Source organism: Piliocolobus tephrosceles, chromosome 20 (assembly GCF_002776525.5).
Source record: "Piliocolobus tephrosceles isolate RC106 chromosome 20, ASM277652v3, whole genome shotgun sequence".
Classification (NCBI taxonomy): domain Eukaryota; kingdom Metazoa; phylum Chordata; class Mammalia; order Primates; family Cercopithecidae; genus Piliocolobus; species Piliocolobus tephrosceles.
Window position 1 is genome coordinate 50,219,089 of NC_045453.1, and position 23,195 is coordinate 50,242,283.

Genomic DNA, 23,195 nt, shown 5'->3' on the forward strand with positions numbered 1-23,195 from the left:
CCTGGGTTAAATTGTGCAGTGATGCAAACAGCGCAGTATATGAGAATGGAAGTAAGGTCATAAGTGACAAGATAAAAATTGTATCTAATGAGGAGTTTACTAACTTCAAATGCAAGTTCCAGCTTCAGGAGTCAGAGCTTGGGGGTGAGACACAGTCCAGTGAAAAGGTACAGCTGTGGCTGGAGGGTTGGGGCCTGAGAAGCAACTCTTATCAGCAGAATCAACTAGTTACATGGGAGAACTGCCCACATGGATATTTTGACAGTTTATGCTGAGTATGAGGGAGAGTTCTCCTCCTTTCCTCTATAAAACCTTCAGTAAAATCTTCAGTTCACTAATGCTTTTTCTGCAAGTAGATTCTCTGTGGATAACTTCAAGTGGCGTTAAGTCTAGGGTCCAGGTTGAAAAGGAGCAGAGTGAATATCTTTAGTCCTCTCCAAGCCTAGGTTAAAGTTGTGGCTGCTTGACTGTATATATGGCCAAATATGCCATACCTCTTTGTACCCACAGCCCTGTCTGTGTGACTTGCAGTCCCTTTTCAGTAAAGAAGTCTAATTCTCTACACCATGCACCTGGGAGGCCTTGTGGCTAGCTTTGGCCAATAGAATGCAGCGGAAGTGACAATTTACAAGTTTTGAGCCAAAGTCTCAAGAGGACATATGTGTTTCTTCCTGTTGCATGTGATATTTTTGTGTCTCCACCACAGCCATGAAGATGTGCTTGGGCTAGCTCGCTGGAGGATGAGAGACAATCAGACTAAACCTGCCCTAGCAGAAGGCAATCAACCATCACAAGTGTGAGTAAGCCCAGTCAAGACCTGCAAAGCTGCCTAGACAACCTGTGGAAGCACAACTGCATTGCAATATGCGATTGAGGTGTTGTGTTTGTTTTGTATTACGTGGGCAACAGAAAGCTGACACAAACGTATTTTAATTTTGACATTCTGGGTGGTAGGTCAGAGGCAAGAAGGAAAAAGACAGAGATTGGGGCTAAAGAACAGGCTGGACAGGGGCCCTGTGGAGCCTAGTGGGCAGATAAGTCAGCTTGGCTTTGGAGGCTGGGAGAGGATGCACTGCAAGCCAGCACCTATCTGGAGGAAGTGCAATGGTTACCGAGATAGTCCCAAGCACGGGCAGGCAATAAGACCTGTTCATGGTGATCAGACCATTAAGTAAGTGGCATGTCAAATGCATGAGTTGGAATCAGCACACTGCTGATCAGACGGGATCTCTGCGCCTCTGAGAAGCAGACAGAAGGATGAGGGTATAGGGAGATGAACAGGCAGGAATCAGGTCAACTAGCAGGTATCAGGATCAAAAAATTAAGAGTCAGAGACTGGGCCTTTGATAGCCCCACTGCACCCTGGGTATCTCATCTTCACAATTCTTGGATCTTCATCCTTCTACCCATCCCCTGACCCCTGTGATCTTCATTGGCATGGCTCTCACTGCCCTAACTGCTTCTCTGGCCTCCAGCATGATCCAGTCTGTTTTTCCCAGACGCAGATGGTGGTTTTGTTGGAGTTGGCTCCAGGGTCATGGGTTCAGGGTATAAGCACCACACTGATTTCCCAAAGTATGTGGTGCCAGGGTCCCCAGCAAGAATCACAGTGCTGAAGCTGGAAGTCCATGTGGTGACAAAGGAAGGTTCCAGGATTTGTCTACATCGGGGTTCTCAAACTTTCACGCGCATTACGAGAAACCTGACTACCTGTCTGCAGCTTCATATAAACAAACGGGACTGGCTGCGCCCAAGACTTCCTAAATGAGAATCTCTGGGGAAAGGTTGGAGGATGCTTTTACAGGTTTACTTTGCAAAATAGAGGAGAATCTGGTCCTGAAAAGGGGACAGAGAATTAGCTTCTGGGATCATAGAGCCCCAGGGAAAGGAGGTCCAAGTGCTGGCTCATGAACTGAGACTGCAGATGGGGACATTCGTAGGGAAGACAGAGATGAAGTGTCAACAACCATGGGTACACCCGAATAAAGTTGTGAGTGCTTCGGGCACACCTGTGTTTACTTGAATAAAAACAATTAGCCATTCAAATATTCCCTGTAACATTCACATTACTTAAAATAAAGGTCAAACCTGCCCTCAACACATAATAATGTCAATGCTAAAACTGATTTCAATCTCAAAATATTTGGAGAAGGGGCTGTATCTAAAATTGCATAAGACTGTAGGCCACAAAAAGACCTTATTTTGACTCTAGCATAACTAGTAAAGGTGATATTAATATTAATACTTTTTTCCTGCAAAATAGACTCTTCTTGGAAAATGTCTCAAAAATTTGTTATGCACACACACATTCAGCTTTTACAAAGTAATTTTCTGAGAAATCCTACACAATTCTCTAGCAGAGAAGCTGTCTGATGTGCTAGAATCCATCTAATCAGAATAAATCATTCCTATCTCATTAACATGACAAAATTGAAATATTTATAAGAAGTTTGGTTAGAGTATGAGATTCCTCAATAACCCAGCTCTCTGTGGCTGTATATTCTCCCTATTGACCATAGCAATTTCAAAAAGCAACAAAATCACTCTTTAATTGTCTGCATTGATCCAAATTGTTAAATGTATAAACTATAAGTAAACAGGTTCGCATAAATGCAAATGAGGCAAGTGTATGGGTTTAACCTGTGGCTTTTAACATTTTGTTTCACTTAATGAACACTTATGTGGCACTTCCTGTTTGCCAGGTACTATTGTAAGTGCTTTAGAAATAATGTATTTCATAGTCATGATGACCATTTTGAGAAAGCGTATTGTTACTGCCGTCATTCTTGAGGGAACTGAGGCTCAGAGAGGTGAAGTAACTTCTCCGAGGTCACCTGCTGTTAAGAGCCGTGGTCAAAACCAGGCCGTGGTCTGGCTCTAGGGTCTGAGCTATTAACCTCTACCCTGTGGACTCTTGTTTTACCTTCTTCCTAAAAAGATTGTAAAGACACAGTCAAGGGTGGATATCTACATACCACTACCTACAGAGGATGGTAGAGAAAAAACTGTTTGCTTTCCCTCTCCATAGGATAAATGTAAGGCAAGAGGTTGTGTCCCCCTTCAGCAAGCCCTTTTCTGACTGGATATTGAAAACCCCACTGCACCCTGGGGATCTCCCCTCCACACTTCTAGGACCTCCATCTTTCTCTCCATCCCCAGACCCTCTGGCCTTCACTGGCATTGGCATGGATCTCTCAGCCCGAACTGCTCCTTTCCTCCAGCCTGATACAGTATACCCTTCCCAAAGCTGTTTCTAAAACACCAAACTTGTTTTCTGTATACTCGAATCTCTGTCACTGATTTTGTGGATAAAAGTCAGATAATTTAGCTGAATCCACAAAGTGCTTACTTCACGCCTCTGCCCAGTTGATCATCCTACTCCAAACCTGGCACACAGTAGGTGGCCTCATTCTTCCACAGGTTCCCTTTACTGAACTGTATTAAGCTGTCTGCCATTCTGTCCTCACTGATATTTCCTCTTCCAGAATTCCCTTCATCCCCCTCCTTCCCCCTCATGACAATTCGCATCACCAGTCTTCACGAAGATCATTCTAATGCATCCTTTATAACCCGGCTCAAGCATCATTTCCTCTGGGAAACTTCCTGTTCTACCCCAAGGCATGCCGCATCACCTCTTACTGGTCGCTGACTCTCCGGCACCTCTGTGACTGCCTGGGATGAAGCAAAGGATCAATAAATGATTGGTGAATGAATGAACGGTGGGTTGATCCCTTGAATGATTCATTAAACCTTCTATCTCTTCTAGGGAGCTAAATTATGCAACAAAATAAAAAAAATTCTTTATTCCATTAATGCCTCCAAATGTTCTTGGAGTTTTTCTTGAAGACTGAAGATCTATGACAGCCTTTAATTTTGAATTAACGTTCAGTGCACTGTATCAACACAATTATAAAGGGTGCTAAAATAATTTAAATAATTTAAAGTTTAGTATTGTTTAAGACAAGGACAAAAATGAAAATCTCCTAAGACAACTAGAATGTCTTTCAAAAGCACATTTTTACATACTCTACAGTATAGCAGAATGTACCCTCTGCTTCAAGCTTTGAAAGATTTGTGCTTCCCTAAATAGTCGCTATCTTTCTTTTGACTTTTTGAACATAGTTTAGGAAAGAAACTTCATATTGTATAGCCACAGTAAAGGCTGCTACATATCAAATTTTTTTTTTTTTTTTTTTTTTTTTTTTGAGACGGAGTCTCACTCTGTCGCCCAGGCTGGAGTGCAGTGGCGCAGTCTCTGCTCACTGCAAACTCCGCCTCCCGGGTTCACGCCATTCTCCTGCCTCAGCCTCCCGAGTAGCTGGGACTACAGGCGCCCGCCACTACGCCCGTCTAATTTTTTTGTGTTTTTAGTAGAGACGGGGTTTCACTGACCAGGATGGTCTTGATCTCCTGACCTCGTGATCCGCCCGCCTCGGCCTCCCAAAGTGCTGGGATTACAGGCGTGAGCCACCGCGCCCAGCCCATATCAAAATATTTTATAGACTTTCCTAGTTTCTCACAAAAGAATCTTCATACTCCAGGCTGCTCGCAGTACTCCACGTCGAAGCTAACATAGAGACCACTAGTATGACTTATCTTTAATTTCTTTCAGATGTAATTTTACTCTAAAACCATTGAAATCAAAGAGAGTTTACTAAATATAAAACTGCCCACCAGTCATAAAAACAAAAATATGTCTTAATTTGAAGTAACTTTCCGTACTGTTGTCACATGAAGTGAAAAAGGACATCATCCTTATAGTAACTTTGAACTCATGCCCACTCTGGTTACTACCAACAGCTCAAAGGGAGCTCTTAAGAGTATTGTTTAAGGGCTAGTAGTCTAATAGGTAACTTTTATTATGTCCTACGCGCAGATGTATTTAAAGTACAGGTTTGACAAAGCGTGGGTTGTTTTGTTTCACTACACGTCTTGAGGTTAGGGACTTTTTGGATGGCAGAGCATAAAACAGCAGCATCTGCTAGTAAAACTGCTGTCCACTGGACACTGAAGTAGATGGGCATGTAAACAATGATCATGAGGATAGTTCGGATCGGCAAACATAGGAATTACACCTTCCCTACTGCCCTTCACGTCTCAAAAAAAGTTTAAGAGGCATCAGGGGGAGATGCCCAAGTTCGCAAAGTGTGCATTCCCCGGAGACCAATCCGTAGCTGCCAGTGCCTTACACTGCTTGAAGTGTGGCAGGGTCAGCCCCAGTCTTCACTTCTTCTTCACAGGTATTTCCATCTCACCTACCTGGCAATTTCTTAGTTGAGAAACTTTTCACCAGTGTTTATGTTGGTTATGGAAAGAAATGAAGAAGCTATTTTTGGAAATTTTCCCTGGTATTAGTTTTTTAGAACACATATTCTGAAAAGAAGAGGGTAAGTGAAGCGTAGACCAAAGGGAATAGTTGGTCAATAAATGTAAATAGTTCCGTAAAAATGTTGAAAATGTACTAATGAGGAATCCACAAAGTGTGTTCATCTTCACTGAAGCACCTCAAAGGCACTCAAAACCCTGCTCTAATATAAACACTTAACTACAGGTTTTCAGGGCAACTTGCTTGTTTTGGCCTCCACATTTTATACCATTTAGTTCCTTAGGAATGCTTTCCTCCTTCCTGTTTTCTTCCAAGTGTAAGCCCTTGGCTTTCACAGACAAGTTTTAGAGTCAACTGGGAAGACAGTGTACTTTCCTTGACATGTAGATCCCGAGTCCCAACAATGAAGGAAGATTGTTCCCAATTGTCTTGACATAATGAAAATAAACATATATGGATTAAGTGGCAACAAAGAAGAGATAATGGCTAAGGCTTTCCGGGATTAAAGATCTTTGTAACTCAGGTTATAACTGTGATTAAACTGATGAGAGTGGGGAGTTCCAGTGTCTTTGTTCTTTGGAGTAATTCCAAAACTCCTCTGGGCAGGTAGGCTATGGAGACTGAACCCTGAGTAGATGAAGTGGTTAAGCAAATATACAGGGTTTCACACAAAACTGCAGTAGAAAAGCATCAGAAACTGCAGGAAAAAAAAAGGGTATGTGTGCAATTATGTATGAGTATGTTGATGTGTGTGTATATAAATACTTGATATAAAGAAATATAATGGAAAACTAGTTGAGCATGTAAAAACTATATTCAAAATTCTTACATGCCATTTTTTTTTAAATTTCTAGACTTAAGCTACCGTAACAAAGGAAAAAGCAGCATTGGTCATATCAGAAGCCAGATGTCATTCAGTATCAACACACTGCTTAGTACAGGAAGATCCAGACACTTGAGCAACTATAGCTTCAGAATACCGGCCAACTACGAATTCCATAACAGAAATATAAATGCATCCATTCACTCCTCATTAACAATCAGGCTTTGAACAATGCAAGTCATTAACATATTCATTGTTCTGCTATCCTTTTGCCTCAAATTTTTACTTCTTTAGGGATCAAAGATATCTGAACACTCAGCTAACAAATGCCTCTGTGAAACCATCTCTGCAAAATGTAGTGGCATCAAAAGTGCCAGAATGAATTTTTGACTATTTCAAGGGTGTGACAAAAACACTAAGGAAAACAAATCTATGAACTAGTTTTATTTTATTTGCATTTAACATGATTATACACATTCATGTGTCTAACAAGATCTGCACTGTTACATTAAAAATACAGTACAATAACATTCAACATGAGGTACTTCATATTTATGTATTTTTTCCTTCATAAATAATGCTGTAAGCTACGAAATTCAAGCACACTGATGCACAAGTGGCTACAGTGTCTTGAATTAGCTGAGCTTATTTAAACACCTTAATAAACAAAAAAGACAGTTCAGTGCAATAATTATGTAGAAATTAGACCATTTACTTAAATACTATTTTAAGATATGCTTAAAGAATGTCACATTAGAACTGCTAGCCTAGTTCCCCTTTATCCCCAGGATGAATAACGACAAAGACTGTCAGCCAGATACATTGGGGAAAAGCATCTACAGTGTATTCTGCTTAATAAAGTTGTGTTTATAGAGTAGAGTTGCCTGCTTTGTTAGAACAATGGTTTCTAGTTTTAAAAGCTACAAAATCCAAGATTACGAAAGAAAATAAAGCAAGCACATTAGCCTTCATTCCATTTCATTGAAAATGCATAAAGGAGAATAGGGTTTAAAATGTAAAACTTCTTACTCTAAATACAATTTTCAAATTTTACCCATAGCTCTTGGTACCAGCCAATCAGATGGTAGATTTTTTTTTAAAGTAATAACAATTAACATAAAATTACATTATACACAGTGTACAGGATTTCACACGACTTTCACCAGCAGCTCGCTAGTCACATGGAGGCAGCAAGCTAACATGGGCACTGACAGTGAGTATTAGTGAATAAACGCTCTGCACTCGAAGACTATCACACCCACCTCAACAATCTGATAGGATGCAATTGAAGTTTCTTCTCTGGCTTAAAAACAAGTGCCTTCTTATAAGGTCTACCAACTTGCATGGTAGCTATGAGTTACTGAAATGTTTGACCATAATTTAAAAACCAAATCTTTTGTAGAAGTATGCTTTCTAATTGAAAATGTACCTTTGTACATCAATGCTTTGCCAAACTACCTGTCAGCTCCCTAATAAGAAATAATTATAATTTTAGAAAGTTGTCCTGGAAATACTAATCTATAATCATCAGTAACAGCTTTTCATCATCAATGCTAATAGATGTAGGTAATGGCAAGAGTGATTAAAACATTTCCAATAATCCAGTGTTCTCCTCTCTCAGGGAAGTCAGCTGAAGGCAACAAGCCCACATCTACAGGGGAAGAAGTGGCCCAGAAGCATAGTGAATAAGTAAGGGCAGTCACTTATGGGCCTTGCTGGGGCCAGCAGGAGGACCATTACTGTCTTACCTCTTACTAGCCAGGTAGAGAGGAGACAGTTCCTGAGCTGGCAAACACACTTGCATGCGCATGGGTGCGCAGGCACACACACACCCCAGGACTAACTCCTGGCTCCAGACAAGCCAGTTTCAGGCTTGCAGAGCAGGAGCAGGAGGCGGCCAAGGACCACACTCTGGGTGGCGGGGGGGAAGCCATCTCAGGATCACACTGAGCAGGAAAGCTGCCCAGAAACACATGGATACTTCAACTGGAAGTTAACACACTGGACACTGCCAGGGACACAGGCACTAAACCAGCACAAGCCAGCAGCGAAGGAGAATTTTTTAATAAGCTTTTCCCTCCTTTGTTTACATTATCTGTGGACAAGAGAGCTAGATGTGATGCTGATGCAGTGAATATTATATATAATCAAATGTGTCACTCCAGACCATTTTTTATAAATCCTGCAGGCATATGTTGGCACTTTAAGATGGCCAGGGGCCAGATTCTAGCAGTCTAGGAACAGGACAAAATTAAAATGAACAAATAATATAGTATATAATCAAAGTGGATCAGGTAAAGTAATATTCAAATTTTAAAAAATGAACAAAGGTATCTCATTACATTAAATGTAGTGCTACAAAACTAGTTGCTACTCCATTTGTATAAAGAATTGTTTGGTCCTCTTTTAATGGGGAGAAAGAAAATAGAAATTCTACACAGTATGACTTATACAAATAAGCAAACAGTGGGGATCAAAAGCTAAGTAGAGAGAAGAGTTTGGCTTTTTCAAATTGCATATTCTTATGTGCCACCAATTAAATTATTTGTAGTCTGAGTCTTTTTTAGGCTTCCTCTTTAAACTGTCTTAGTTTAAATAAGTAGGACTTTAACTTTTCTCTACTGACAATAAAATGTAAAAATTTACTTCTAAAAGAAGTATCCGTATTGAAATATTTTGTCTTCTAAACTAAAAGAAAATAAATCTGCTTGTAGAAGTCATGGCCTAAACAAATGCCCCCAATTCCTTATTTTCCAATTTTACATTGATACTCTGAAGTGTTTAATACCCAACAATCTTATGAATTTAGAATTTTTTTAAATCCCAGAAGCAACAAATGTAAAAGGAATAAAACAAGAGCCAAACATGACCACTGTCTACTTTCTAAATTATTACTCATTACAAGGCAAAACTTCTTTCAAAATTGTACACTGAGGTTTATCTGTTTTGGGGGGTAAGAGGAGTTCTTTTTAAAAATAACTCTTGTTATCACTTTATTTCTGTTCATCAAATAGCATCCAAAAGGAAATTCAAGGTGATCCAAAATTATCTTCAGAGGGACAAAACTGAGAGGATGGTAGAACATTTGGGAAAGCACATAATCTCCCCAGGTTCATAGACGCAACTCTAAAAACCACAAAGCCTTAATAAGAACGTTAGCTCTTTTAAGCATATAGTTAAAAGCGGAATGCTGCATTTTTGCCTGTACATAATTAAAAGGTTAAAAGAAATTAGAATCTGCCTACTGCTTCATTCATTACAAATTACCGGCACTGATCACGTATTTGCAGATGAGCTAAGCATCAAGCAAGTTGGAACCAGATGTGCACTTTGGAGCTCACGCTGCTTCAGGAAGTGAGTTTTCAAGCATAGAATATAAGTTCGGGGATCTGCCCTCCCTGTACCCCAGTGCCATTGGTGCTGTCTGAGGAGCACTGAAACTGGACAGTCACTTTGCCACACTGAACTTCTGTCATGCCTTCTTGTCCAAAGTAGCTGAGTTCATTGCCATCCAGTATCACACTGGCTGTGTAGAAGGTGTCTGGCTCAATCTGCACTGGGTATTCAAACCATACTGGAAAGGTATTGCTGGACCCATCTGAGAAGTACTTGCTCAAGTTCTGCCCCAGGACAACGCCCTGCCGCTTAAGTTCAATCTTGGCACTGTATTCTGCAGAACCACAGCTGGAGCCATACAGCCCAAAGCCAGCAATGAATACTCTTTTATCAACTGCAAACTGGATGCTGTCACAGCGACCCCGATAACGCCACTGGTTGCTTCGATAGGCACATGACTGGAATCGGTGACAGCGCTGGGGGACAAGGCCCTTGCGGGCTTTACTCACAAACTGCAGCTCAGGCTTTTTGGCTGCAGTATACCAGAGGAAGATGTCGTTGGTCTCATTGAGAGTTAATACTCCGGACTGTGCAGCACCATTTGCAAAATCATCGAGGGCCATTGTGGGTATGCGGATCAAGTAAAGTGCCTTTCCTAGGACCTTGCGTTTATTTTCAATGCTCAACGCTAGATCTTGTCGTTGGCATTCTACTTCAGCCCAGTTGAGAGCTGCCTCAAAAACCACAATTTCTTTGGCATTCAGAGTTTCCCTACGGAGAATACTTTCTAGTGTCTGGAAGTCGATATCGCAGAATCCCTCAGACTTCAGAGCTAACTCAGCCTGGGCATCAATCACCTCCCAGCAACGCTGGGTCAGGTCTGGCTCCTCGAACAGGCAGCTCTGAGAAAGGAGCACACAGGCATTCTTGGCACTCAGGCTGGTCTCCAGGAAATTAACACAGGCTCTGGCAAGGTGAGGGACAATGTACTTTTTGGCAGCATAAAGTGTGGCCAGCACTGTGTCAGCAGCCAAGTCAATTTCATCACAATAGATATATCTGTAAAAAGCACATAACATGTAAGTGGAATTTTCACAAAATGAGTACAACCACTCATTTGAAAAGATACAACCACTTTCAAGTTTGTTCTGAGAACATCACCTTATGTGACAGTTATTACAAATATATTTGGAGAGTAAAGGAACATCTGAAACATATTAATAAATTATTAATATTTCTTTTTTTTTTTTTTTTTGAGATGGAGTCTCGCTGTGTCTCCCAGACTGGAGTGCAGTGGCACGATCTCGGCTCACTGCAAGCTCCACCTCCCAGGTTCACGCCATTCTCCTGCCTCAGCCTCCCGAGTAGCTGGGACTACAGGCACCCGCCACCACGCCCAGCTAATTTTTTGTATTTTTAGTAGAGACGGAGTTTCACCGTGTTAGCCAGGATGGTCTCGATCTCCTGACCTCGTGATCCACCCGCCTCAGCCTCCCAAAGTGCTGGGATTACAGGCGTGAGCCACCACGCCCAGCCAATTATTAATATTTCAACCCAGTAGTAAAGTTTGTAAAGTAATTAAAGACATTAACTTTGTGCTACCATTCTAGCCTCTATTTTCTAAGCTGCACTCAGTGTCATCTCAACAAAACAGAAGCTATTGAAACTGAAAAAGAACTGCATATTGAATAGTCAACATTACAAACAAATAGCAAAATTCTATTATATATAGTATATTATATTTGATCAAGAATAGTCTCGTTATATTTTAAGAGCAATTATTGCATCTTCATGCTTTTGGAGTTTTCCTAAACACAAAGTAAAACCTGAGATTAAATATTTTCCAAATAGTTCCAAGTTCAATAGATTATCAAGTATGGACTGCAATACTGTCTTCCAGTTAACTTTACATAGAAAGCAATAGACTTTTTATTTGTTTTTGTTTTTTAAACTCAAAACTCTTCCTTCTCCACACATTCCTTCTACCTTCAGAATTAAAGATTACATTATTTCCAGATATATTTAAAGACAAAGTAGGAAAGCTTAAATATGTATTAATCCTGTGCTTCTGTGAACTGTCCTTATTTCAGGAGATAAAACACTTCACGGGATATACTTTTTGGGAGACAGTGGCAGTCTCCCAAAGAGGCATGTAAAGGTAGTCATCATCTGCTTCTCTTCTAACTGAGGTCTACAGCTACTTTATCTTGAGTTTTCCTTTAGTTACTGTATTTCACCTTAGTGAAACACATAAAACTTAAGAAATTAGCAATAGCTTCTATAAGAAAGTAAAAAAACACAAGGATGGCAATGAGAAAAATGTCCACGATCACAAATGAAACCTGCCTTTTTGCTCACAGGAACCTTTCTCTTCTCTGATAGGCTAAGTCACCTACTGATGGCAAGGCCACTTGGTAAGACACCTGCGAATCAGTGATGCTCTGACTGCGAGCCAGGACCCTGGGGAGGATCCTAGAGCACGGTCAGCACTTTCGAGCTCTTACCCTGGAACTGTCAAGGGGGAGCAGCTGTTCTCTTTTTCTGACAACCCCAGGAATACCGGCTACTCATACTCGATGAAGCAGGCCACCACTTTCACAACTACAGCATTAGAGCAAATGGCACCTGACTCATTTCTGATCTTACATTTTGTGGACTGCATGTATAATTTTATAAAGCTGTATCAACATATACTGTAGGCAATGCATCTGTGGGAAAAGATATTTGTCAAATGATTAATCGAATGACTTAGGTGAGATGTAATTCTCTGCCATTCTTGCTTATGTTTCCTAATTATGTATACATCAGGAATGATACAACATCCTACTTGACTGCAGTGAAGACAAAATGCTGAACTAGTGCTAGCAATCTCCTCAGCAACAGAAAACGCTGTAAGAAATACAAAGCTGACTTCATGCAGTGGAGATCCTTGCAAGTAAAATTGGTTTCTGTACCTACATCTCCAAAAGATTATAAAGGTTAAAAGTAGCAGATTAGTTTACATTTTGGTACTTCACATGCTCACTTGCCTTTAATTTCCCTATCTCCCACTGTGAAAGTTCTTGTCATTGACAATTAGATTTCAATACTGTAATATGAATAAGGAATTAAATACTTTCAGGTTCTAGAACTAATTATAGTACTTATTTTTCAGGAGACAGTAATGTACGGCAACATTTTAACTATATGTAGGAGTATTGTCCAACTTGTTGACCCACTGAATACTTTTTTCAACAAACATTTTACTTATTCCAATGAACTGAAATCCCTAGAGCAACAGATAACGATAACTTTAAAGTGATATACTTTGCTGTGCTAGAGTAAAGATTAGGAAAAATCATATAAATACTATTTAGAATAATAATTAGATTTTGATCACTTGGTGGACTACCACATTGTCTAGTACCATATATGATAAAGAAGCTGATTCTATAACGTCGTTAACATAAACTGGAGCCTGCAGAAGATCCACCAGACAGAAAACTATCTTTTTAATAAATATATAATGTATCTTACAGTTTCATATTTCTATATTACAAATGAAAGTCTTTCTGTATAAATCCACATGAAACTGTACGAGACTATCCATATCTTTCTAAGGTTTCCCCTCTAATATCAAATGCAAATACTTTTTACCCTTGAGAGTGTCTGATTTTATATGAATATGTATATGTATGTGTATTTCAACAGATAGTAAGGTTTTCATTTGCTCTTAGGAGACAATAACTCTTAGAATACTCAGAAATCTCCCAACTGGTGGTACTTAAATAAGGTACTTAATTTCTGAAATTGTGAAGCAAGGACATTTACTTCTTCAAAGACTTTTTCACACACAATGCTTTCAGAGAGAACATCTGCTATTAGATAATGCTAATACCAGAAAGTTATTTGTCTTTAATTATAAGTTGTTAAAAATCAACACTACACATGCCACTTGCTCCCAAATTCTATGTCAAGGTGTGATTATAAATGCTGCGTAATTCCATATGCTTTCCACGGAAAGATAAAGTGTTTTTTTCCAAAAACATTTATAAGGTAAGCAGCACCCTCTTTCTTCATCAGTCTTCTTTTCTGTTATGCAGAACTTAAAATTTAACTGTGAAACCAGCAGGGTACAAATACAGCATACACAAACTCTTTCCAAAAACACGAATGATGCTTACTTCAGCATAGCAAGAAAAGCAGCAGGTTCGACATCTGGTATACGGATTTCATCTTTGTCCTCTGCAAGTTCTCCGTAAAACATCGCATGGAACACAGAGCTCCCAACAGCTAAAACATACTGTGTAGAAAGGGAAATCTTATTTCATACACTAAATTGAAGGCATTTCCAGCAAATCAATGCAGAAAAACAACCCTAGGCAATCAGGTTTAGTAAACATAGCGTACCTAAATCCACTGCTTTGAAAAAGCCAAGGTACACAGGGTAGCTTGCCATGGAAGCATAAGACCATGCTGCTAATTATTTCAAAGCTTTAAGAGATTAACGCACAGGTCCCCTCATTACAAAATACATACAATAAAAGCTTACATAACTGATTTCTAGGAGAAGGGTAAACATACAACTTTCCTGACTTGTCACAACAACTTCCCATGACTGGAGGGTTAAGAAGGGATGTGTGAGATATAAAGCAGTATAGAAGGAAACAAAGAAAAAAATTAAGCGTGGCAAAGCCCTCTGGAGAGGGTGTGCTCTCTCCTTAATCAAGTAAAACATGCACTGCCTGACATCGGCAAGCTGCCCACACCAAGTTACAGGCTTATGGAGAGGGTCCCTCTTTGTAAACGTCAGGACTAAACCGGTCATGCAGCTGTTGCTTACTTTGTGTCCTGGCAACCGTTGAGTCCCACCTGGTGGCCCAACCACAAAATGTACATCTGCCATCAAATCATTATTGAACATCACCGCATTTCTATAAACAGAGGCAACTCATTAATTCACAGCAGCCTGCATTTTTAATACCCCCTTCCCCAATATACAAAACCCACAAAAGACTTGCAAGCTAAGCAACAGTTCAGTAACTTCAAGGCAAAACAACAAATAAAGGTTCTAACTAAACTGTTCATAATCATTGCAAACACACGAGAAGTAACTAAAGTTTAAAATAAAAGTTATACAAACTTTTAATAAAGCTAAGGACAAATAAAAGGTTCTTATTTTCTATGGCCCACAGACAACCCTGTCACTTAAATGTTGCAGCTTGCAAAAACATTTTTATTTAAGAGGAAAACAGCTGTACTGTTTTGGAAAAGATACAAGGCAATTTTCCATTACCAATAAAAAGCTTCTGGGAAAAGAGGAAACACAGATTTGTGTTAAAATACATTACAGGTTTTGCAAAAGCAGAAACTTCAACACAGGAAAACTTTTAAAGTAAATAGACTAGCCCGACACTTACCTCTCTCTAATGGTGGGATAAAGACCCTGCCAGTTTGGGGCCGGGATAAGGTTGTTGTTACTGAGATTCTGCTGGTGGTACTGCTGGACGCTGGTGCTGCTGGAGTTAGCTGGCTTTTTACGGGGGAATATATCAGCAGCCATCTTCTTCTTTTTAGTCTTCAAGGTAATTATTTCATAACAAACTGGCGGCAACTTGCTGCTGTTGCTACTGCTGCTGCTGGTATTTGCTTTCTTCGAGCTTTTCTTGGACCTGTTCTTTACCGTCTCTGGAAGCATCAAGAAGAAGGTGAGACATTTCATGTTCTTTTCCTTGTCATCTACCATGAGTACAGTGTGTCTCTCTTTAGAGTTAGATATCCCAAATTGGTTTGAACATCAAGGAAAAGAGATTAGCCCGAGCTAAGAGGTTAATTGAAACCAACAAAGCTGATATTTTGCTGCTTTTCTCAGCCAGGCAAGGTGACCTTTTCACTATGTTGAATAGAAACTGGCTTTAAGTTTTATCCAGTACTGGGTCTGTTAAATATATCCCCATCATGATTCCTGTTTCTCTTATTTGCTCATAAAAATAACTGTTTCCTAGATCACCTGAAAATGCTACACTGCAAAGATGACAGGCACAGAGCTGTAGCACTTGTTTTCTGAATTAGGTTAGCAAGATGGGCTGGAGCTGCATGAGTCTGTTCAGCCGGCTGAAGTTGTGTGGTGAATGGATCGGAGGAGAGTAGGTATTACAGCCCTGCAGATGGAGTCAGACAGCCAGTGCTCGGAGCCAATAGCTGAAGTCACCAATCATGATTGGACCAAGCAAAACAGTGACACCTATTGTAACATGCATAGTTCTGATATTAAAGGAACAGCAGTTGCATTTTCTCCTCTACTGTATTTTTAAATAAGATATATAACATATGCAATATATTTGACAACAGGAAGGGAGGAGTTTATGCCCACAGATTTCTCTTCAGTAGACATACATTATGTTCCCAGTTAAGCAGGATCAATTAACAAAGGGTAGGGACAGACATCTACTCTATATTTCTACTAAAATCTTTTTCCCGGCAGCATTTAGTTTTCAAATACTTAAAACAAAATCTTCCAGTCTATAAATTGAAAAGCGTTATTAATAGCAAAACACATTTATTACACTTTAAAGGCTAAGGATGTTATTCTTCTTTTTCTTAGCCTCTTTTGAGTGTAAGTCATAGTCTAGTGCTAAATAAGAGAACTGAGGCCATGGGTTCAGTTTACCTCCCAATGTTTTCTAGCTTCTATAATGGACTTTGACAGTAGTCTCAGGTCACAAAATACTGTTAATTAGATTAAGATTATACCAGTACACCTAAGTACACTGAAGCATAAGATATATTCTAGAAGTAAAAATAAGATTCAAATAAAAACAAATCTGATGATTAATGTTTAAAGGTTGTAATTCACTAAAAATATTTCAGATGGGGCCCTGTTCAGGATCTCAATTCAACTTAACTGTTAAGGCTACATTTAGTCTTGTCTTAATTTTAAAGAATATAATTCACAACTTCTAACACAGAACCAATAACAAGGCTATTCAAAATGATAAATGTTCAGATTCCACCTAATTAAAATGCAAACAGGTTCTCTCTGCTTTGAATTAGAAGAATATAAGCTACTATTTGATTTTTATGGGTGTGAACCCTCCAACAATTTCTACCATTGGTGAGTAAAAAAACCAAAAAAAAACACCTGCTATAGGTTCTACACATGCTTATTTATTGTAAAGAGGGACTAATGGAAATATTTAATCTCACTCCTATCTATTTGGATCACTCTCATTTGTTCAAAGCAGCCATTTGCTACCCCCCATGCAAATGCACCCTTCATGACCACAGCCCTCCTTGTTGTAACATTTGTCTGAATAATGACTGCCTGACACAGTGAGGGCTCAGCAAACGAGTTATGATTGTTATTGTTATAATTAATAATCTGCTAAAGTCAGTTACCAGAAATCAGTCTTTAAATCCCTAGAACACTAAATTGAACCAAGAAATATCCTCTTTATTGTTGTTATTATTCTTAACACCATTTGCAAAGCCTCTGTAAGAGAACCACGGCCTTTGGCAGGTACCTGTCTCCATTTTAGATGGATCCTGAAGCACTGCTTATTTATTATGTTTATCATATTCTCAATACCAGAACACACACATACATACAGACACCTCCAAATCATCTTCATACGCACTTTAACACACAATGTTAGAGAGGGATCTAGAAACCAGCTTAAAAAGCACATAGAGAAAGTCACGAACAAGTAAGCTCCTATTGACCTAATTATTCAGAATAGGGTTAATACTAAAGGATTTCTCTCCTGCTCAAGTGCTACTGAACTTCCTGACCACTTCCTCACAGGAAAGCCCCCATGCCAGGTAGGCCTTTCTGACTGGGATTAATCTCATAAATATTTCTAACAAATCTAGTATCTGGCTTTTCAGGTCAGAAGTAATCAATTAGAATGGAAAGGGAAACCAGCTGCTTTGAGGCAGACATACTACTAATTGGTAGCTGGATGCAGACAAAAGAGAAAAAACACAAAACACAGATACAAGAACTTAGAAGGGTTTGTGATCTTTACTCATTTTGCATATAGCTCAATATCCATCACCAAGAAGTCTCCAAAAAACATGGCTCTTACACCACTAAGTTAAAGAAAAAAAAGTAAAGTGCATGATGTAACTTTATGAGACAGAGAATTATGTAATATTATAGAACAAGTTTTCTAAAATTAAAAATTTCAGTTATTTAGAAAAGTAAGTTTTGTAGAAAATTCTGGCAATACTAGTTAAATGATGTAGTGCTAAATGTGAATCATCTAAAACAGTGCTACAAAGAGGGGCATTATTACTCCAATGTATGTAAGGACTGATGAGCATGGCTGTTTAAAATCAAGAGAGAAAAATTATCTGACAGCTACTTTTTCTTACCACAGTAATAAGGCAGGTAATACAGGTTCTTGCTACTGAAAATGCAGTTGAAGAATCAGCAGCATCTACATGGGGCCTGTTAGTAACCTAGAAATCTCAGCCAGACTCTGGATCAGAATCTGCATTTCATATGGTATTCAAGGTTGAAAGAAACCTCACATAGATAACTGCCGACTACTAGATGTCTTCCCAATGATCCAGTACCAACATCTGGTGCCATATGTTGCATTTAACTATTAAGTGAATTGAAAATAATTCAAAATAATTTAATTTGGTTTGGACATTAAACACTTAACAACCCCTCACATCTTGTTCTGAAAGTCTTCTGATTAGGCCCCAAATGTCAAATTCCAGGATTGAGGTGTGCAGACAGCCAACTGAGAGGGACCAAGATATTTTCCGGAAAGGAAGCACAGGCCCCAATTATTTTAAAAGATAATGACAGTGATGATTTCAGCCGGAAAAATAAGGAATTAAAAAATGTCAACTATGAAGCAGACAAATCACTTAGTATTTTTAAATGGTCTACTTCACAATTCTATTTCAACAAATTAGCAATGTAGCATGGTAAAAATCAGCAATCAATCTAGTTCAGTCCTGGCTGGGTCACTTAAAATACAGAAAGGGGAGTATTTGAACAAATCATTTATCCTTTAAGGGCCTCAGTTTTCCTCAGCTATAAGATGGAAGAGATTCACCCAGAATGAATGTTTTTCAAACTTTACACTCAATCCACAGTCAGAAATGCATTTTATATTCTGACTTAGTACTAAACATAAACACACATACAGGCATACAAATGGAAAGAGATGGTTCAAAAAACAAAACCTACTCTTAGCGTGTTATGATATACAATCGGGTATTTCCTATTTTCTTCTTCCTTCTTTTTAATGTTGGTCATAATCCATTCAACTGATCTCATGACCACAGTTTAATAAACACTGGTCTAGGTTATTTGTAAGGGTATTTAAGGTTTAACACACTAGGTTCTTTTCTATCAAGAATTTGGACTAGGGACCACCAGATGATGACAAGTTCATGAAACTCTTCAGACTTCATGTGAAATTGGCAGTACGTGTGCATTAATTTTTCTAGAAAGAGAAGTGACGGCTTTCATCTGCCCTGAGTAATTGCAACCCAGAATACAATAAAATGTTAGGGTTAAAATGTTATAAAACTTTAAGACTTATTTGAATATACAAAATATTGGTATCACTTTATTCTTTCATTTCTATTGTCTACTACATTAAACACAAATTATGGCTTCTTTTCCTCCTTGATTAAAACTCCATCGGTTGAGTCTGTAACCCAGAAACATCACCCACTGGTTTGATGGGTAAAAAAGGATAGCAGCCTGATGCCTACTGCCACATTTTACTCCTAAAATTTCTTTCCAGTTGGCATTTTATCACTTGTTTCTAGACCTCCTGAATTTTAGAGCTATCTGCCCTAATGAGGTAAATATAGGTCAAAAAGCCCATCAAATTTGTATGAAAGTATTCCCAAAATAAAACATACTGACCAAGCCATGTACTAGGTGTTGGGCATATAGTGGTGAGCAACATTAGAAACCAAACTTAAAAGGTTAGCTAATAATAGTGGGTTTCAGTTGACTTTATAATTGCCAGAAAGCTGAATCACTATTAACTTATTTCCATTCAATTCTCAATCACAACAAAATTATCGACAGAATTTAAGCTCACTTAGATCATCCTTTTCACCACTGGAAGGTTTGTCAGCAATCCTACCTTTATTTAATACAATCTTACATATTCAGTTTGCACACTTGAATGAGGTTTGAAACTGAAAGGTATTCCAGAAATCATGTAATGCAACTCTTTTCTCACAGGTATGGCAACTGGGTGTCAGAAGTTTAAGGGGTTTGTGAAAATTCCACAGTAAAGAAGTGGGGCAACACCTGGACTACAAGGCAGATCTCCTGGCTTGTCATGTTGTTTGCTTCGTTCACTCTAATATTCACCCATAGTAATTACCTCACATACTTACAGAATGCTCGATTGTTATATTTCGAAACTACTTTAAAATAAAAAGCTTTTTTTTAGTTTACAAAGATGAACACCATGAACATATGCAGTCTGCACCCCTGTAGGGGCACACTACAGGTAAGAATGCGGAAAGGATACTTGTGGAATGAGATGGAAGGAAGGAACCGCAGTGAGGACACTGCTCGAAAACAGAAGAGGCTCTCCAGGTAAAATAAAGTTAGAAACCAGCTATTCACGGTTAACACCAACTTCTATGTCAACAACTAATAATGCTGGCAACTCTTGTTTAACTTGCTCTAACTCTGGACTCCTTGTCTGGACTTGTACATGGTTTACTACAAGACCTAAAAAGTAACAGCAGTGAGAATAACAGAGGTTTAAACAAGGTAAGGTAGACTGAAGAAATACCTACCACTTCCAAAAGTGAGTAACATAACCTCACAGAGGAGAGTAGTTTAACCTGGTAAGTTATGAGGGAATAGTGTTTTGTTTTTGCTTGTTTGTCCCTTCAGTACTGAGCAAAAATTATGCTTTTGATTTGGGAGGTAAAAAGATAAGCAACAAAATGTTGGCAGTCCCCAAAGTCAGCAGCAGCTGCTGGAAAACAGACTATATATGCTTTCTAAATTTGGAAACAAATATGGAGTCAAGTGCTGGCAGCATAGCATAGTGAAAAAAGCCAGAGCCAATAACAAGTGACCTTAAGGTTAGTATCTATGAGCTTCATTTTCCTCAACTGCCAAATGGGGTAATAAGACCCAGCTTCTCCCTCAGGTTTATTGTGAAGGCAAGATTATATGTTTTGTGAAAGCACTTTAGTCAAAAACACTTTACAAAGGTAAGCTCTCACCATTAGCAGCAATTGTCCCCAAAGGAGGAAACGTTTGTGATGCAATCATCTAAAACACAAAAACTCAAAGATTAATCTAGCTCCTCATCCTTGTACTCATTCAGACGGTACAGCTACTGACATTTCATCCTATCTGCAGGCTTCCTCTAGCCCCACCTGTGGGCCAACCAGGTCCCATTTTGCTGTGAATCTGATTTTGCAGGGAAGGTTCAATAATAATCAAGATCTGTGCTGTGCACTGTGATCGGGTCCACACCCAATGTCCAAATCCCACAGTATTATTTCCAAACCTGCACTTGAACCCACACTTCAGGCTGGGTGCCCCACTGTGGACTTCAAACCTCCATGAGGCCACCTGTTGGCTGATGCACTGCTGTACCCACCTCCTGAGACAGCCTCCTGCAAGTAGTCCATCTAGCCACCCAGCCATATCTCACTAGCAACTCAATTTGGCCTCTCTCAACAATGACCCAGTTTGAATTCCAGCACTAAGGGTGATAACTAAGGCCAAGTATTTGGTCAAGGCATACCTCAGTGCTGTCCACAAGGATAAGGTTCATGGTAAGTTTCATTAAGTCACCTTTGCACCACATAGAGCTCCAGTTAACCTTGAATTGTACTTTAGATCTGGGGTGGGCGGGGGGTGGGGGGAATGCCAAAAGGTAGAATGTGGTAATTCTTAGAAGGCAGGGAACGATGATTTTTTTTAAAATTCCATATGGCACTTACCATGACATTTGACGATTATAGCTCTTACATACACACTGTGTCTCAGTGTGCACCTTGTTTGGAATACTAAACAACTCATCTAAATCCCAAATTATTCTCTTCCCTACATTAAGTGATCTTGAAAAGGGGTATATAAAGTTTACCAGGAGATACTCTGAAGATGGCTATTTAAAGGAATATTATAATTTCTTTTGTAAACAGTTGAAGGTACTTCAATAAAAAAGGCAATCAATTGCTAAATTTTACATCCTCTGGATCAAGCTTGTCCAACCCGCAGCCCCACAAGAGGCCTAGAATGGCTTTGAATGAGCCCCAAACAAATTCACAACCTTTCTTAAAACATTATGAGAATTTTTTTTTCTGCGATTTTTTTAGTTTATGGGCTATCATCAGTGTTAGTATATTTTATGTGTGGCTCAAGACAATTCTTGCAACGTGGCCCAGGGAAGCCAAAAGGTTAGACAGCTCTGCTCTAGATGATCTCATGGTGCCTTTCCTCAGGTGTAAGCATTGACTACACGATCGCCTATCTTTTCCAATTATAGGTTTCTAGGATTTAAAAAATCTGTACAATATCTTGCAGAAATAGCGATTTGCTTAATTTTCTTTACATTTTAATATGATTATGACCAATAGCCAACTAAAACTCTATATGTATATATGTGCCGTATTTTATGGATTGTACATTCCTTGTGCCTCCCCCACCCTTGCCACTTTAACATCTCTAAAACTGGCTTGTGTTTTTTAATTGATGCCATCTCATGAGTATAACTATTAGGCTTTTTTTTCCTTTCTTAGTGGTACATAAAGTAATGGCATGTCTTACACCTGATGGCACCCTCCAGTCAGTGAAATACGGTAAAATCTGTACAATTCAACAGAAAGAAAGAAATCTATTTTTTAGGTTGCTTAATTATTTCCTTAACCAGGCAAGATGATGGCTCAGAATTCTGGCTGAACTACATTAGAATAATTGAGCTTTCATCAAGTAGTTATTTGATAAAGTATATAATCACAATTCTCAATTGAGACTGCTACTATGACAACCATTTATATGGTAGAATATCTAGATGGAAATCTCAAAATGAGAATTTGCATTGCCAGGACGGGTAAGAGTTCCAGCATTAATATAATGTATTTCTAATATTTTCTCATGCCACGCAATTGTACATAAAACTGTACATAAAATGTACATAAAACTGATCAGTATAAGCCTGTAACTCTCTGGGTAATATTTGCTAAAGATATTTTATCAATCAATTCAAAATTTATTAACTTAAAACTACTTTATACATAGGTTAAATCTGGAGCTAAATGACTCCTTAGAAGATATTGCTTACTTTCAAACAAATAGAATCCATGTTAACATGTTAGCTTAAGAGAGAGAAACATTATCATAATAAAATGATCCCTATATATATATGATTCTCTACTAGGTACTTGAAAATAGTCTATCCAAACAGAAGTAAAATCAAGGCTCAGCAGGTCCCTTTCAAAAAGGCGTGAATGGGGCTGTTCCAATAGAAGACTTCAATCCTACTGGGAATGTTGGAATGGAACAACTTCACCCAACCATTGCTGTGGCTTTCTCCAGGTCATTTGTTGGCTTTAAAAAACAGAAGAAGAAAATAATATGTTTTGGTCAAAGAAAAAGAAAAGTGTTTCCAAAGATATGTTATACTTTGGCTAGTAATAGCTTTTTTTTTTTTTTTTTTTCTGATACTCGAAAGATAGTCACCAAGAACATCTCCTCAATCAGATCATCAAAGT

General features: G+C 38.9%; 1 protein-coding gene across 2 annotated transcripts in view; it reads right to left on the reverse strand.

The window, feature by feature from the left end:
• Nucleotides 1-6,578: 6,578 nt before the first annotated feature.
• Nucleotides 6,579-23,195, reverse strand: part of BTBD3 (BTB domain containing 3) — a 36,532-nt gene continuing 19,915 nt past the window's right edge. Inside the window, exons 2-5 of one of the 2 annotated variants that reach the window (XM_023217847.1) lie at nucleotides 14,885-15,152; nucleotides 14,308-14,398; nucleotides 13,649-13,767; nucleotides 6,579-10,544 (exon numbers count right to left, since the gene is read on the reverse strand). In XM_023217847.1, coding sequence (XP_023073615.1) covers nucleotides 9,512-10,544; nucleotides 13,649-13,767; nucleotides 14,308-14,398; nucleotides 14,885-15,152 — 1,511 coding nt within the window. In that variant the 3' untranslated portion in view covers nucleotides 6,579-9,511. Of the gene's footprint in view, nucleotides 10,545-13,648; nucleotides 13,768-13,874; nucleotides 14,208-14,307; nucleotides 14,399-14,884; nucleotides 15,153-23,195 lie in introns of those variants that run through there. The other variant, XM_023217848.1, reaches the window with a different exon arrangement.